Below are 18,238 nucleotides of genomic sequence, written 5' to 3' on the forward strand. Positions count from 1 at the left end.
TGATGATGATTTATATGCTGGGCACTGGGCACAAGTAGTAGTATTCTGTCTCACAGCTTGTAAAACACACACACACACACACACACACACACACACACACACACACACACACAGCTAATTCTCACCGGCCTCTGGGGCTTGACTTTGGACTTTGCTTGTGTCTGATGTGTGCCGTACTTCCGTCCACATCAATCCTACCATCCACCAATAATACCTCCACTTAAACAGCTGCCACCCATTCCATACTACGAAGTCTTTTACATACAGCCTTACCAACTGTGGTTGTCACATCTGTAGTGATGATCAATCCCTGTCCAAATATGCCAGGTGTCTCACTGAGACCTTCACAGACCGAAATTACCCTCCCAATAATGTCCAGAAACAAATCTCCTGTTTCTTGTCTCAGCAGTCACCTACCACGTTCTACATACCCATTGTCTAACCACAAAGGAGCACTCCTCTTGTGACTTACAAGGGGAAGGCCTCAGATATGGCCAACCGATTCGGCTCAAATTTAGCAGGTCGCTTGAGTACAACCTAATGCGAAGGAATCTAAGATATTTTGGGTCAATACCCCCGCAATTTTGAGAAAATCACCCCTAAAGGTTATGACGAGCAATCGACTCAAAATTGGCGAGATCGATAGATAATAGTAAATAGAGCAGTTTTCATCATCAGGTATGGGGTCCACAAATGCAAACTTTTCCAGAAATCGTGGTAAGAATCTTTTACAACTGCCTCTTCTGTACCCTCATGGTACACGCTTTTCCCCGATAGCGCTACGGCCAAGGTAACTGGCTGGGTATTGGAGAACTCGGGTTCAAAACTCGTAGATACCTAGCGGATGTTATTCTTTTCATTTGTATTTTTCCGTATCTCTATTGATAGGGATAGGAGGGTTAATAAGGTAAGTAAATCAATAAGGAATGATGATAATAAGGTAAGCAAGCTAATTTCCCAAACGCCGTGAGTTAGTAAAGTATTAAAATTTTAAGCCTAGTCGTATGAAAACAACTCTGAGTAAGAGTGCTACGAATTCCTCACAAGGGATTGCAGATAGCCAACCGCGCGACACTTGTTTACAGTGAGGCATGGCACAGAATACACGTGGGAGAGTTATGTTGTCCCTGCTGCCTCTTCGTCATATCATAGTTGTGAACCTGCAAGAGTGAAGGTGTCCAGCACGAACCTTACAGAAGTCAATCTGAAAGAGTTGTTTCCCGTCATTAGGCTGCCGCAAACGTCTCGGATAGATGTAGTGATTTTTCAATTGCTAATGAACCGAATGTAATATGTTTTTGAATGAATACAGTGTTCTTCTGTAAGTAACATATGACGAGGGTCAGCCGACGTTAGGCGCTTCAGTCTGGAACCGCGTGACCGCTACGGTTGCAGGTTCGAATCCTGCCTCGGGCATGGATGTGTGTGATGTCCTTAGATTAGTTAGGTTTAAATAATTGTAAGTTCTAGGGGACTGATGACCTCAGCTGTTAAGTCCCATAGTGCTCAGAACCATTTCCACAACTTTTTTTCAGCCAACGTGCACAGTAAAAGTAATACCGCCAAACTCCACACCTGTGTGCCAGCTGCATGATACTTATTTCTATCGCCAGGTTAAAAACTTTATTTCCAGGCTTCAGAGTTGCAGTGTGCTTCTGGAAACCCAGCGGGAATGGCACAACCACATGGATACAATAACTATTCACAGCATAATTCATAACCAACTTTCAGCACCGATTTTTCAGGCAATGATATCGCATGCGTGGTGCGCATTAAAATTGATTCCCGAAAAAGACATGTTTTTAAATGTAAACCAAGTTAGTTTTCCCCCGACTCTTCGGAAGGAACAGTGCAGCTATCGAAAGTTTGCATTCATTATATGTTCTTGGTGCCGTGAGTATATTTGTATCGAATGTTTATATGACAAGTACCATCCATCTAGTTGTTCGAAGAAAAGTGAGGACACGTAACAGTGACTGGAAGAGCCATTGTAAAGTGACCTGGAGTAACATTTTAGTTGTTTAATATCCCAAGAGGTTTGAGAAATTTATTTGCCCACCTTATTATTATCATTCCTTATTGATACTTACGTTATTAACCCTCCTATTCCTATCAATTGAGATATGGAAAAATACAAACTAAAAGAAGAACATCCACCAGGTTTCTTTGAGATTAGAACCCGAGTTCTCCGATTCCCAGGCAGTTACTGTGGCCGTTGAGCTATCGGTGCTGTCGGTGAACAGCGTGTACCACGTGGGTACAGAAGCGGCAGTTGTAAAAGATTCTTATCTCGATTTCTGGAAAAGTATGCTTTTCTGGACCCCATACCTCATGATGAAAAATGCTCTATTTACGATTATCTATCAATCTCACCAATTTTGTGTCGGTTGCTCATCATAACCTTTAGGGGTGATTTTCTTAAAAACGCAGGGGTGTTGACCCAAAATATCTTAGATTTCTTTGTTTTAGGTTGTACACAAGTGACCTGTCAAATTTGAGCCGAATCGGTTGGCTGTATCTGAGGCCTTCCCCTTGTCAGTTCCACCTGGGACTGAAGCAACTGAGTCATATTCTCTGCCACAGTTCTGACTACCTCTTGTTTTGCCCTGAAATAATGAATATCCTACCCACTGTCCTCCCAACCCCTCCAACAGTGGTATTTTGCTGCCTATCGAACATACACAATATCCTTGTCCATTCTTATCTCCTCCCCCACCCCTCCAGCTCTCAACCTCTTGTTTCCTGGCTCTCACATCCTGGCAATAGACCTAGCCCATCACAGACTGGGCTACCTGTGAAAGCAATCATGTGCTGCTTTCTATATGGACATGACAGCTAACAAGCTGTGTGTTGGAATGAGTAGCCACCACTAAATTGTGGCCTGGAGACAACTGACCACCTACTACTGAACAAGACATTTGGGCATGACAAATGACAAGGTGTCTGTCTGTATGAACAGCCATAGCCAAATTACGGGCAATAGACAGGTGGAAGACCCAGTTGCTGAACATGGTGCTCAATATGTTGTGCTTCACTCCAGCAACTGTGCCATCTATATCTTTCCTACCAACACCAGCTGTTCTGGATTATGCTGGTGGGAACTATCCGTACAACATATGCTTCCTTGCTGTAACCCCCTTATGGTCTCAACCGTCTCCAATCCCTGTCCTTTCCCTTCTTGTTCCCTTCCCTGCTCCCACTCCAGCACTACAACTTCCGCCAACACACACCTACTGTCTTTTTCCATTCTTTATGCCTCTCCTTTCCCCTCTCCCTTTCCTCTTTGTCACACCACCCCCTCCTTCAACATAGCCTCCCGACTCTTCACCTAGCAGCTCATCCTGTCCTTCCTATGTCCCTGCATTCTCCCACAAGCAGTACATCATTTCCTCCACTCCTACCCAGCTAGATGCTTGCCAGAGACAGCAGGTGTGTGTGTGTGTGTGTGTGTGTGTGTGTGTGTGTGTGTGTGTGTGTGTGTGTGTGTGTGTTTTCATAAGGACTTTTTTGTCCAAAAGCTTCAATGTTTAGCAGTCATTTCATTGTGCTGATCTGCAACTCTACACCTCCTCTATATGGTAAGTGGCAATCTATCCTTTTCATGAAACTTTCTGGCAGATTAAAACTGTGTGCTGGGCCAAGACCCAAACTCAGGACCTTTGCCTTTTGCAGGCAAGTGCTCTACCAACTGAGCTACCCAAACACGACTCACACCCCATCCTCACAGCTTTACTTTTGCCAGTATCTCATCTCGTACCTTCCAAACTTTACAAAAGCTCTCCTGCGAACCTTGCAGAACTAGCACTCCTGAAAGAAAGGATATTGCGGAGACATGGCTTAGCCACAGCATGGGGGATGTTTCTAGAATGAGATTTGCACTCTGCAGTGGAGTGTGTGCTGATACGAAACTTCCTGGCAGATTAAAACTGTGTGCCAGACCGAGACTCGAACTCGGGACCTTTGCCTTTTGCGGGCAGTTGCTCTACCAACTGAGCTACCCAAGCACGACTCACGCCCCATCCTCGCAGCTTTACTTCTGCCAGTATCTTGTCTCCTACCTTCCAAACTTTACAAAAGCTCTCCTGCGAACCTTGCAGAACTAGCAATCCTGAAAGAAAGGATATTGCGGAGACATGGCTTAGCCACAGCATGGGGGATGTTTCTAGAATGAGATTTGCACTCTGCAGTGGAGTGTGTGCTGATACGAAACTTCCTGGCAGATTAAAACTGTGTGCCAGACCGAGACTCGAACTCGGGACCTTTGCCTTTTGCGGGCAGGTGCTCTACCAACTGAGCTACCCAAGCACGACTCACGCCCCATCCTCGCAGCTTTACTTCTGCCAGTATCTTGTCTCCTACCTTCCAAACTTTACACAAGCTCTCCTGCAAACCTTGCAGAACTAGCACTCCTGAAAGCTCAGTTGGTAGAGCACTTGCCCGTGAAAGGCAAAGGTCCCGAGTTCGAGTATCGGTCCGGCACACAGTTTTAATCTGCCAAGAAGTTTCATATCAATGCACACTCCGCTGCAGAGTGAAAACCTTATTCTATCCTTTTCATATTGTAGTCTCTTATATAATGGATTCTTTGACTTGTAATGCAGTGTCCAGTGTGTAAGAGAGACAGTGTTTGGAGATAACTGTGCTTGAAACAGTTTATAAGTTCATTGCATTATTTAAGGCCAGATGACACATATGAAAAATGGTGGGTAATGCTGTAAGATGCAGCCAATATTTGAACAGAAGAAAGTGACAAAGGGCATTTAGGACTCTTGGAGACATCCTTTTACTTGCTGTTCTGCTTAGCTTAATCCTACAGCAGATGCACTCTTTAATTATACAGGAGCAGATTTTTGTGTACTATATACACATTGATGATAAGTTACATTTGCTTTATCATTTATTGCAGTAATTTATGCCATACAGTGTTTACAAGCAACATGTAGGCTTATGCTTAACAATAGTGCCATACAGGTTATAGGTGCTAATTTGTTACATTGGGACAATTTGCTTGCAAATTAATTGTCTTCAACTTTGGGTGGACTAACACTGCATTTTTCACAGATAACTGTTTTTTTGAGAATGACTTTTGTGGACAAAATCACAAGAGCTACATCTTAATGTTGTGGAGCTGTTATTTGTCCTTCCACAAATTCCACATCTGTATTTTTTCCTCATTGGTTGCTCTTGTATATGCATCTTTTGAACTTTGTAATGCTGCAGATACATGCTAACATCTGCTGGTTAACTTGTCGTCACCGATCTTTTGACAGGATGTGGTTTGTCAGTTGAAGAGACATGTTCTTTAGAAAAACTCAAAATGGATGTTTCTCGTTCTTTTTATTTGCTTGAAAGAACATCTGCGCATTAATACTAGCCATTTTCAGCAATGTGTACCATGTAGCCAATGTCCATATTATTGTCTTTTGCATTACTGAATGTGGCACATTTGGTCAACAGTGTTGACACCTCACTTTGTCTTATTGTAATCTAGTCTAATATAAGGAGTCTTAAGTGGCCTCATCTGCTGTTCCTTTGTTGTGCATTGTGGAAGTGAGTACAACATATTTATTATATTTAGATACATATGGTACCATAGCAATGTCTTTCTGGTAACTAAAAATTATCAAACCGATTATTCTCTTCTTGTTGGGCAAAAACTCAAAGTGGTATTTCTTTTTTATCCTTTTTCAGGGTTCCTAATACGAGTGAATTTGTTTTGTAGCAGAGAGAGCCTACGGATAGCTACTATACCAGTTATATGTTGTCATATTTATATTTGTGACTTTCGTTGCCTCGGTCAGTCTGCACACTGTTAGATGGCGTATTAGAAAAACAAAATGGTTCTTCTAGCTGTTTGCCACAATACACTTCCAACAAACCAGTGTAGAATGACTTACCAACACACAGGGCAAATATTTTGATGTCATGTTTAACAGGTTTGTTGGGAATGTATTGTATGAAGCTGCATCATTTCTTCTAGTTTCTCATCAGTAGTAACAAATTCTCCAGGATTGTAACTATTCATGCAGTTTTCCTGAACTGCTTCTAGATAGCTCCTAATAGCTGCTAACCTATCTGTTTCATGTTTCATATTCCCTTTTTTTAATTTTTTTTATCAAATCTAATCCACCTGAGAAGCAATAAAAATCTCTTGTAACTCGTGCTGGATCTCAAAACAATCATTTCTACTCCATCATTTGAATGAAGTTGCAATACATTTGTGTTGTGGTTTCCACCCTTGAGGCCAGTCAAATAAAGAATGTCTAATATTGCACAAATTTCATTACAATTTGTCAACTCAGCATGCCTACCTCTAGAATAATATTCTCCTTGTGTTTTCCTGTGAATGTACACAGTTGTAAAATGCATTGTTTCTTGTATCAATAGTACTGATGATTTTGTGGAATGATGCAGTTTCCTCTTACAATACCTCATTCTCCATTTTAAGGCCTGGAAAGGTCTTTATAATATTTTTTGTTGGTACATGTGATGTCTTTTTATGCATATCAGTTTACATCATTTTATTTGTTTGTTCCTACCAATAAATATATCACCTTCAGTATCAAAGGAAGCTAATCTTTCATCACATTCAATTTCAGAGTCACTGTCATGATCACTCTGTAATATTATTTCATCTCTCCAGGCACCTCCCAAAGGATCTGCTCTAGCTCCCCCTCTGTCAAGTATTTTTTGGCCATACAATCAGAAGCACAAACTATTGTCTGCAGCTAATGAAGCATAATTATAGATGTCTCTAAAATATATTGCTTTTTAGCAAAAGCGCACTAGCACAAATTTAAGCGCACTAGAGATAACGTTGAAAATTTGAAATAATACTTACACGCTTTAGTAGCACCTGTCTTCTGTCTCCATCTGCCACTTTTCATTCTCCTGCCTTTGCACCACTTTTTTTATTCGCTATCTAACCCTCCCTCTTGTCAGCTACTTACCTTCCATATTATCTCTTTTCTGTTGATCATCATTTTTATTTTTCTGTTGTTCCTTAGTTGATTCTATATTATTATTATTATTATTATTATTACTTGATGATGATCATTATCTTCTTGGAGTTTGTTTTTATGTCGTATGAATTTCACTTCCTTTTATTTATGAATCATCACCAAAAATAAACACATGTAACCAACATGTTTTAAAATCAGACACAGTGAAAGTTAAGTGTTTAGGTGAAATGTGCTCACAAACACTGAAGATAGGACATCCTGTTGTATGTGGGATAATGAGAGAAATTCCATGGTGACACACGCGGGATAACAAGACCACAAAAAATTTCCATGGTTGATGCTTTGCAAATAAAAGGAAATGAAATATGTAAGTGTGACGGTACGGCACTAAATGCACAAGTATCCTTGATCAAATCCCCACAGTGCCATCTCGAGTTAGCTTTTCCATGATTACCAAAACTGTTAAAGACAAATTCCAGTGTGGTTCCTTCGAAAAAGTTCCTTCCTCATTCCAAGTTTTTCTCTGTTTGTAATAACCACATTGTTAAACCTTAATCTTCCCACCTTCCTTCTCATCATAGGGGTTCCTTCTTATTCCTTGCCCTCTGTTCTTTCCACTACCATTTGCATTGTTATTTTCCCTCCATCCTGCAGGTGCCTTTGCTTGATAATATGTTCTTATCCTCCCCTATTTCTCCTCTCTCCTTGCTGTGTGTGGAGTCATCTGCCATCTTCTCCTCCTACACTCTACCCACTTTCCTAACTAACTACCAGAAACTGACAGTTGCATCTCAGGATGCAACGATTTTTATCAGTCTTTGCCGTAAAAAACTTTTGCTATGAACAGAAATCAAAGTTTGATAGCATAACAAGGAATTGTCTGAATCATTTAGGTGTTTGTTAGAGGGCATATAACAATTAAAATGTGTTTTTGTCTGTTATAATTGTTTATTTTCCATCCAGAAATTTGTTATGTAAATATTGCCAACTTTTTAATCACAACCTTTATTTTCTCCCTTGTTTGAACTATAGTTCCAAAGAGATAGAAGGGACATCATCATCATCAGGAGAAGAAAAATCATATGTTTTGAACAAAAACACTTATTCTGTGAACATTATTGATCTTTTGCCTTCAGGTAATGAGGTGAGAGATTCTCCACAATCACAAACTCAGCCTCCCCACTATAAATTGTTACTGGATAAAAGTCTGCCTTGTAAAACATCATTTGAGTTGTCAGATGTAAAATGTCTTAAAGGTAGCACTTGTGAGTCAGATGAAAGCTTTGCCGAGAATTTTGAAACTCCTAGTAAAGCAAAGCACTGTCGTGACAAATCTGGTGATTGTGAAGAAATCAGAAATCAAGAAGTGGTTGTTAATGACATTTCATTAGTGTCCAAAGTTGAAAATGATGATATTATTAGTCTCCATTCCTCACAAACTGTGAGTGAGGAGAGCTCAGATAATAATACACCTCTCACAAAATGTAATAACTATTGTACTGAGACTGACAAGAGCCTACCTGTGTTGCCATCCTTAGATAAGTTTGCAGTGGGTTGTGTAACTACAGAATATACACGAGATCGTGTTTATGATACTGTGAATAAATTAATACCTAATTCTGTGTTAGAAGAAGAAACAACTGGATACCTGTTAGTGAATGAATCAAAACAGAAACAGGAATTGGTTCATGTGCTCAAAAGTGAAGTGACTAACTCATCTTTAGAAGGTGCGGATGCATGTGTGCTTCAAGACACTACCTCAAGAGATGCAGGGAATGTACATGATGCAGATGATGAACAGTTAAGTCCCTACTTTAGTGCTTCTGATCTGACATGTCCTCTGTGTTGGAAGAAATTCGACAAGAAAAGTGCCCAGACATCCCATATGAAATCATGTGCTGTTAGTCATAATGTCACAACAAAGCAGCTTTTAGACGCCCTTGCATTGCAGAGTAAACAAGCAGCTGAAAGGAAGGCTTTGGGACTGCCTGAGACACCAGTTGCTGCAGCACAAGTGCCAGCTAGGAAGAATGTGTCCAGAAAAGTATGTTGGTAGATTTAATTATGTGAATTATATATAATGATATTAAGTAATATATATATATAAAGATGACGTAACTTACCAAACGAAAGCGTTGGTTTATTGATAGACACACAAACACATAAGTCATTCTGCTCCCAGGACTGGAATGACTCCTTACCCTCTCCCTTAAAACCCACATCCTTTTGTCTTTCCCTCTCCTTCCCTCTTTCCTGATGAAGCAACCGTGGGTTGCGAAAGCTTGAATTTTGTGTGTGTGTTTGTGTTTGCTTGTGTCCCTATCAACAGACCAATGCTTTCATTTGGTAAGTTACATCATCTTTGTTTTTAGATATATTTTTCCCACGTGGAATGTTTCCCTCTATATGTTGTTGTCTTCAGTCCTGAGACTGCTTTGATGCAGCTCTCCATGCTACTCTATCCTGTGCAAGCTTCTTCATCTCCCAGTACCTACTGCAACCTACATCCTTCTGAATCTGCTTAGTGTATTCATCTCTTGGTCTCCCTCTACGATTTTTACCCTCCACGCTGCCCTCCAATGCTAAATTTGTGATCCCTTGATGCCTCAAAACATGCCCTACCAACCGATCCCTTCTTCTAGTCAAGTTGTGCCACAAATTTCTCTTCTCTACAATTCTATTCAATACCTCCTCATTACTTATATAATCTACCCATAAAATCTTAAGCATTCTTCTGTAGCACCACATTTTTAAAGCTTCTATTCTCTTCTTGTCCTAACTATTTATCGTCCATATTTCACTTCCATACATGGTTACACTCCATACAAATACTTTCAGAAATGACTTCCTGACACTTAAATCTATACTCGATGTTAAGAAACTTCTCTTCTTCAGAAACGCTTTCCTTGCCATTGGCAACCTACATTTTATATTCTCTCTACTTCGACCATCATCAGTTATTTTGCTCCCCAAATAGCAAAACTACTTTAATCCTCTCATTTCCTAATCGCACACACACACACACACACACACACACACACACACACACACACATCCATCCATAAATACACAGACACAAGCGGACATATTTAAAGGCCTTTAAATATGTCTGCTTGTGTCTGTGTATTTATGGATGGATATGTGTGTGTGTGTGTGTGTGTGTGTGTGTGTGTGTGCGAGTATATACCTATCCTTTTTTCCCCCTAAGGTAAGTCTTCCTGCTCCTGGGATTGGAATGACTCCTTACCCTCTCCCTTAGCCCACATCCTTTCGTCTTTCCATCTCCTTCCCTCTTTCCTGAAGAAGCAACCGTTGGTTGCGAAAGCTAGAAATTTTGTGTGTTATTTTATTGTGCATGTCTACCGGCGCTTTCCCACTTGGTAAGTCTTGGAATCTTTGCTTTTAATATATTTTTCCCATGTGGAAGTTTCTTTCTTTATAAAAAAAATTTCGAGCTTTCGCAACCGGCGGCTGCTTCGTCAGGAAAGAGGGAAGGAAAGATAAAAGGATGTGGGTTTTAAGGGAGAGGGTAAGGAGTCATTCTAATCCCGCGAGCGGAAAGACTTACCTTAGGGGGAAAAAAGGATAGGTATATACTCGCGCGCGCGCGCCCACACACACACACACACACACACACACACACACACACACACACACACACACACACACCTCCATCCATACATACACAGACACAAGCAGACATATTTAAAGGCAAAGAGTTTGGGCAGAGATAACAGTCGAGGCGGAAGTGTGGAGGCAAAGATGATGTTGAATGACAGGTGAGGTATGAGTGGCGGCAACTTGAAATTAGCAGAGATTGAGGCCTGGTGGATAACGAGAAGAGAGGATATATTGAAGGGCAAGTTCCCATCTGTGGAGTTCGGATAGGTTGGTGTTTGTGGGAAGTATCCAGATAAGCCGGACGGTGTAACACTGTGCCAAGATGTGCTGGCCGTGCACCAAGGCATGTTTAGCCACAGGGTGATCCTCATTACCAACAAACACTGTCTGCCTGTGTCCATTCATGCGAATGGACAGTTTGTTGCTGGTCATTCCCACATAGAAAGCGTCACAGTGTAGGCAGGTCAGTTGGTAAATCACGTGGGTGCTTTCACACGTGGCTCTGCCTTTGATCGTGTACACCTTCCGCGTTACAGGACTGGAGTAGGTGGTGGTGGGAGGGTGCATAGGACAGGTTTTACACCAAGTGCGGTTACAAGGGTAGGAGCCAGAGGGTAGGGAAGGTGGTTTGGGGATTTCATAGGGATGAACCAAGAGTTTACGAAGGTTAGGTGGACGGCGGAAAGACACTCTTGGTGGAGTGGGGAGGATTTCATGAAGGATGGATCTCATTTCGGGGCAGGATTTTAGGAAGTCGTATCCCTGCTGGAGAGCCACATTCAGAGTCTGATCCAGTTCCGGGAAGTATCCTGTCACAAGTGGGGCACTTTTGGGGTTCTTCTGTGAGAGGTTCTGGGTTTGAGGGGATGAGGAAGTGGCTCTGGTTATTTGCTTCTGTGCCAGGTCGGGAGGGTAGTTGCGGGATGCGAAATCTGTTTTCAGGTTGTTGGTGTAATGGTCCAGGCATTCAGGACTGGAGCAGACTCGTTTGCCACGAAGGCCTAGGCTGTAGGGAAGGGACCGTTTGATATGGAATGGGTGGCAGCTGTCATAATGGAGGTACTGTTGCCTGTTGGTGGGTTTGATGTGGACGGATGTGTGAAGCCGGCCATTGGACAGATGGAGGTCAACGTCAAGGAAAGTGGCATGGGATTTGGAGTATGACCAGGTGAATCTGATGGAACCAAAGGAGTTGAGGTTGGAGAGGAAATTCTGGAGTTGTTCTTCACTGTGAGTCCAGATCATGAAGATGTCATTAATAAATCTGTACCAAACTTTGGGTTGGCAGGCTTGGGTAACCAAGAAGGCTTCCTCTAAGCGACCCATAAATAGGTTGGCATACGAGGGGGCCATCCTGGTACCCATGGCTGTTCCCTTTAATTGTTGGTATGTCTGGCCTTCAAAAGTGAAGAAGTTGTGGGTCAGGAGGTGATGAGGTAAGACGTTTTAGGGAGGGTGGCAGGTGATCAGCGTGAAAGGAAGTGCTCCATTGCAGCGAGGCCCTGGACGTGCAGGATATTTGTGTATAGGGAAGTGGCATCAATGGTTACAAGGATGGTTTCCGGGGGTAACAGACTGGGTAAGGATTCCAGGTGTTCGAGAAAGTGGTTGGTGTCTTTGATGAAGGATGGGAGACAGCATGTAATGGGTTGAAGCGTCACAGTGTAGGCAGGTCAGTTGGTAAATCATGTGGGTGCTTTCACATGTGGCTCTGCCTTTGATCGTGTACACCTTCCGGGTTACAGGACTGGAGTAGGTGCATAGGACTATGCACCCTCCCACCACCACCTACTCCAGTCCTGTAACCCGGAAGGTGTACACGATCAAAGGCAGAGCCACATGTGAAAGCACCCACGTGATTTACCAACTGACCTGCCTACTCTGTGACGCTTTCTATGTGGGAATGACCAGCAACAAACTGTCCATTCGCATGAATGGACACAGGCAGACAGTGTTTGTTGGTAATGAGGATCACCCTGTGGCTAAACATGCCTTGGTGCACGGCCAGCACATCTTGGCACAGTGTTACACCGTCCGGCTTATCTGGATACTTCCCACCAACACCAACCTATCCGAACTCCGGAGATGGGAACTTGCCCTTCAGTATGTCCTCTCTTCTCGTTATCCACCAGGCCTCAGTCTCTGCTAGTTTCAAGTTGCCGCCACTCATACCTCACCTGTCATTCAACATCATCTTTGCCTCCACACTTCCGCCTTGACTGACATCTCTGCCCAAACTCTTTGCCTTTAAATATGTCTGCTTGTGTCTGTGTATGTATGGATGGATATGTGTGTGTGTGTGTGTGTGTGTGTGTGTGTGTGTGTGTGTGTGTGGGCGCGCGCGAGTATGTACCTATCCTTTTTTCCCCCTAAGGTAAGTCTTTCCACTCGCGGGATTGGAATGACTCCTTACCCTCTCCCTTAAAACCCACATCCTTTCATCTTTCCTTTTCCTACCCTCTTTCATGACGAAGCAGCCGCTGGTTGCGAAAGCTCAAAATTTTGTGTGTGTGTGTGTGTGTGTGTGTGTGTGTGTGTGTGTGTGTTATTTTATTGTGCCTGTCTACCGGCGCTTTCCCTCTTGGTAAGTCTTGGAAACTTTGTTTTTAATATATTTTTCCATCTGGAAGTTTCTTTCTATTTTATATATAAATAAGACTTTTGGTCAGGTGACTACAAGGTTATAAACACAAAATCAAATAGGGGCAATGCAGGAGTAGGCTTAATAATGAATAGGAAAATAGGAATGCTGGTAAGATACTACAAACAGCATAGTGAACGCATTATTGTGGCCAAGATAGATACGAAGCCCACACCTAATACAGTAGTACAAGTTTATATGCCAACTAGCTCTGCAGATGATGAAGAAATTGAAGAAATGTATGATCAAATAAAAGAAATTATTCAGATAGTGAAGGGTGACGAAAATTTAATAGTCATGCGTGACTGGAATTCGGTAGTAGGAAAAGGGAGAGAAGGAAACGTAGTAGGTGAATATGGACTGGGGCAAAGATGGTTCAAATGGCACTGAGCACTATGGGACTCAACATCTTAGGTCATAAGTCCCCTAGAACTTAGAACTAATGAAACCTAACTAACCGAAGGACATCACACACACCCATGCCCGAGGCAGGATTCGAACGTGCGACCGTAGCAGCCCCGTGGTTCCGGACTGCAGCGCCAGAACCGCACGGCCACTGCGGCCGGCTGACTGGGGCAAAGAAATGAAAGAGGAAGCCGCCTGGTAGAATTTTGCACAGAGCACAACTTAATCATAGCTAACACTTGGTTCAAGAATCATAAAAGAAGGCTGTATACATGGAAGAAGCCTGGAGATACTGACAGGTTTCAGATAGATTATATAATGGTCAGACAGAGATTTAGGAACCAGGTTTTAAATTGTAAGTCATTTCCAGGGGCAGATGTGGACTCTGACCACAGTCTGTTGGTTATGACCTGTAGAGTAAAACTAAAGAAAATGCAACAAGGTGGAAATTTAAGGAGATGGGACCTGAATAAACTAAAAGAACCAGAGGTTGTACAGAGTTACAGGGAGAGCATAAGGGAGCAATTTACAGGAATGGGGGAAGGAAATACGGTGGAAGAAGAATGGGTAGCTTTGAGGGATGAAGTAGTGAAGGTAGCAGAGGATCAAGTAGGTAAAGAGATGAGGGCTAGTAGAAATCCTTGGGTACTGAATTCAATTGATGAAAGGAGAAAATACAAAAATGCAGTAAATGAAGCAGGCAGTGCAAAATGGCTAAGCAGGGATGGCTAGAGGACAAAGGTAAGGATGTAGAGGCTTATCTCACTAGGGGTAAGGTAGATACTGCCTACAGGAAAATTAAAGAGACCTTTGGAGATAAGAGAACCACTTGTATGAACATCAAGAGCTCAGATGGAAACCCAGTTCTAAGCAAAGAAGGGAAAGCAGAAAGGTGGAAGGAGTATATAGAGGGTTTATACAAGGGCGATGTACTTGAGGACAATATTATGGAAATGGAAGAGGATGTAGATGAAGATGAAATGGGAGATACAGTACTGCGTGAAGAGTTTGACAGAGCACTGAAAGACCTGAGTCGAAACAAGGCCCCCGGAGTAGACAACATTCCATTGGAACTACTGACGGCCTTGGGAGAGCCAGTCCTGACAAAACTCTACCATCTGGTGAGCAAGATGTATGAGACAGGCGAAATACCCTCAGACTTCAAGAAGAATATAATAATTCCAATCCCAAAGACAGCAGATGTTGACAGATGTGAAAATTACCGAACTATCAGTTTAATAAATCACAGCTGCAAAATACTAACGTGAATTCTTTGCAGACGAATGGAAAAACTAGTAGAAGCCGACCTTGGGGAAGATCAGTTTGGATTCCGTAGAAATGTTGGAACATGTGAGGTAATACTGTCCCTACGACTTACCGTAGAAGCTACATTATGGAAGGGCAAACCTACGTTTCTAGCAGTTGTAGACTTAGAGAAAGCTTTTGACAATGTTGATTGGAATACTCTCTTTCAAATTCTGAAGGTAGCGGGGGTAAAATACAGGGAGCGAAAGGCTATTTACAATTTCTACAGAAACCAGATGGCAGTTATAAGAGTTGAGGGACATGAAAGGGAAGCAGTGGTTGGGAAGGGAGTGAGACAGGGTTGTAGTCTCTCCCCGATGTTATTCAATCTGTATATTGAGCAAGCAGTGAAGGAAAAAAATGAAAAATTCGGAGTAGGTATTAAAATCCATGGAGAAGAAATAAAAATGTTGAGGTTCGCCAATGACATCGTAAGTCTGTCAGAGACAGCAAAGGACTTGGAAGAGCAGTTGAATGGAATGGATAGTGTCTTGAAAGGAGGATATAAGATGAACATCAACAAAAGCAAAACAAGGATAATGGAATGTAGTCGAGTTAAGTCGGGTGATGCTGAGGGAATTAGATTAGGAAATGAGACACTTAAAGCAGTAAAGGAGTTTTGCTATTTGGGGAGCAAAATAACTGATGATGGTCGAAGTAGAGAGGGTATAAAATGTAGACTGGCAATGGCAAGGAAAGTGTTTCTGAAGAAGAGAAATTTGTTAACATCGAGTATAGATTTAAGTGTCAGGAAGTCATTTCTGAAAGTATTTGTATGGAGTGTAGCCATGTATGGAAGTGAAACATGGTTTGGACAAGAAGAGAATAGAAGCTTTCGAAATGTGGTGCTACAGAAGAATGCTGAAGATTAGATGGGTAGATCACATAACTAATGAGGAAATATTGAATAGGATTGGTTGGAAGAGAAACTTGTGCCACAACTTGACTAGAAGAAGGAATTGGTTGGTAGGACATGTTCTGAGGCATCAAGGGATCACCAATTTAGTACTGGAGGGCAGGGTATAGGGTGAAAATCGTAGAGGGAGACCAAGGGATGAATACACTAAGCAGATTCAGAAGGATGTAGGTTGCAGTAGGTACCGGGAGATGAAGAAGCTTGCATTAGATAGAATAGCATGGAGAGCTGCATAAAACCAGTCTCAGGACTGAAGACCACAATATATTAAAAACAAAGATTCCAAGACTTACTAAGCGGGAAAGCGCCAGTAGATAGGCACAATGAATAAAACACACAAACACACACACAGAATTTGAGCTTTCGCAACCGGCGGCTTCTTCGTCAGGAAAGAGGGAAGGAAAAGGAAAGATGAAAGGATGTGCGTTTTAAGGGAGAGGGTAAGGAGTCATTCCAATCCCGGGAGCGGAAAGAGTTACCTTAGGGGGGAAAAAAGGATATATATATATATATATATATATATATATATATATATAGACACACACACACACACACACACATATCCCATTAGAAGGTGGAAAGGGTAATATGAGGTTAAAGTGAAAATAAATAGAAATTTATATAGGGAGAGGTAAAGGTGTGAAAAAAGTCGAAAAATGTTGGTTTGAGATGAGCTATGTTGATCCTGTGCTGAACTTAGGTTGGTGAACAACAATGGGTGCAAAGGTTAGGTAGTTGTGTTGTCTCCAAAACACGTTAAAGTGTGGGGGAATTCAGGAAATTTTCGAAAAAAATTTCTCGAAAAAAGTTATGAAAGAAAAAAAAAAGAAGAAAAAATTTTTCGAAAAAAGTTTCGAAAAAGATTTCCCGAAAAAAAAAATCTCAAAAAAAATTTTCGAATAAAATCTCGAAAAATATGTGTGTAAATGTATTCAAAGGACTGGTTTTGTACTGGCAGGTTATGAGAATGAGGCTAACAATTGTTTGATGAAGAAATAATAACGTTTAAACCTGTGGGAAGCTGCCAAAAAATGATCGGTTATGTGGGGAAAAAACGGGAATGGAAATAAAATGAAAGTTGTTGGAAATAGCTGAGATGGTTGTTTAATGATGAAAGGAACTGAAGCTGTGAAATAGTATTCACGAGTTTACACGAAATGTTTGTAAACTTGGAACAGTGGATTTTATAGCAGCGGTTATGTTGAAAGCGTTAAAAATTTTTAGGTTATGGTTTGGAAGTAAATTACGTATTATTGAGTATAATTAGGCAGGATAAAATGTATGGTAGATTACGGAAAAACGGAAGATGAATACAAAGTGAAACTACTTGTACAAACAAAAAGAGAAAGTAAGATGATAGAGAAGATTTCGAAATGCAACAGAGACAATAACAAACATTATTGTTGGGTTCAAATTAATGATGATGTAAATAAAATAGAAAGAAACTTCCACATGGGAAAAATATATTAAAAACAAAGATTCCAAGACTTACCAAGCGGGAAAGCGCCGGTAGATAGGCACAATGAATAAAACACACAGACACACACATATGTTGGAACATGTGAGGCAATACTGTCCCTACGACTTATCTTAGAAGCTAGATTAAGGAAGGGCAAAACCTACATTTCTAGCAGTTGTAGACTTAGAGAATAATTGGGATATGTGTGTGTGTGTGTGTGTGTGTGTGTGTGTGTGTGTGCGCCCGCGCGCGCGCATATACCTATCCTTTTTTCCCCCTAAGGTAAGTCTTTCCACTCCCGGGATTGGAATGACTCCTTACCCTCTTCCTTAAAACGCACATCCTTTCGTCTTTCCTTTTCCTTCCCTCTTTCCTGACGAAGCAGCCGCCGGTTGTGAAAACTCAAATTCTGTCTGTGTGTTTGTGTGTTTTATTCATTGTGCCTATCTACCGGCGCTTTCCCGCTTGGTAAGTCTTGGAATCTTTGTTTTTAATATATTTTTCCCATGTGAAGAAGAAATAAAAAGAATTATATATATATATATATATATATATATATATATATATATATATATATTAAAAATAAAGATTCCAAGACTTACCAAGCGGGAAAGCGCCGGCAGACAGGCACATGATCAAAACACACAAACACACACACAGAATTACAAGCTTTCGCAACTGGCAGTTGCTTCGTCAGGAAGGAAGGAAGGAGAGGGAAAAATGAAAGGGTGTGGGTTTTAAGGGAGAGGGTAAGGAGTCATTCCAATTTTCGCAACTGGCAGTTGCTTCGTCAGGAAGGAAGGAAGGAGAGGGAAAAATGAAAGGGTGTGGGTTTTAAGGGAGAGGGTAAGGAGTCATTCCAATATATTTTTCCCATGTGGAAGTTTCTTTCTGTTTTATATATATATAAATAAAATAGAAAGAAACTT

General features: G+C 41.5%; 1 protein-coding gene across 3 annotated transcripts in view; it reads left to right on the top strand.

Moving 5' to 3' along the window:
- Window positions 1-18,238, top strand: part of LOC126279033 (uncharacterized) — a 158,263-nt gene that overhangs the window by 30,953 nt on the left and 109,072 nt on the right. For all 3 annotated transcript variants that reach the window (XM_049979430.1, XM_049979429.1, XM_049979431.1), the window contains exon 3: window positions 7,995-9,006. In XM_049979430.1, the coding sequence (XP_049835387.1) occupies window positions 7,995-9,006 (1,012 nt within the window). The remainder of the gene's footprint in view (window positions 1-7,994; window positions 9,007-18,238) is intronic.

This window comes from Schistocerca gregaria, chromosome 6 (genome assembly GCF_023897955.1).
Source record: "Schistocerca gregaria isolate iqSchGreg1 chromosome 6, iqSchGreg1.2, whole genome shotgun sequence".
Lineage (NCBI taxonomy): Eukaryota > Metazoa > Arthropoda > Insecta > Orthoptera > Acrididae > Schistocerca > Schistocerca gregaria.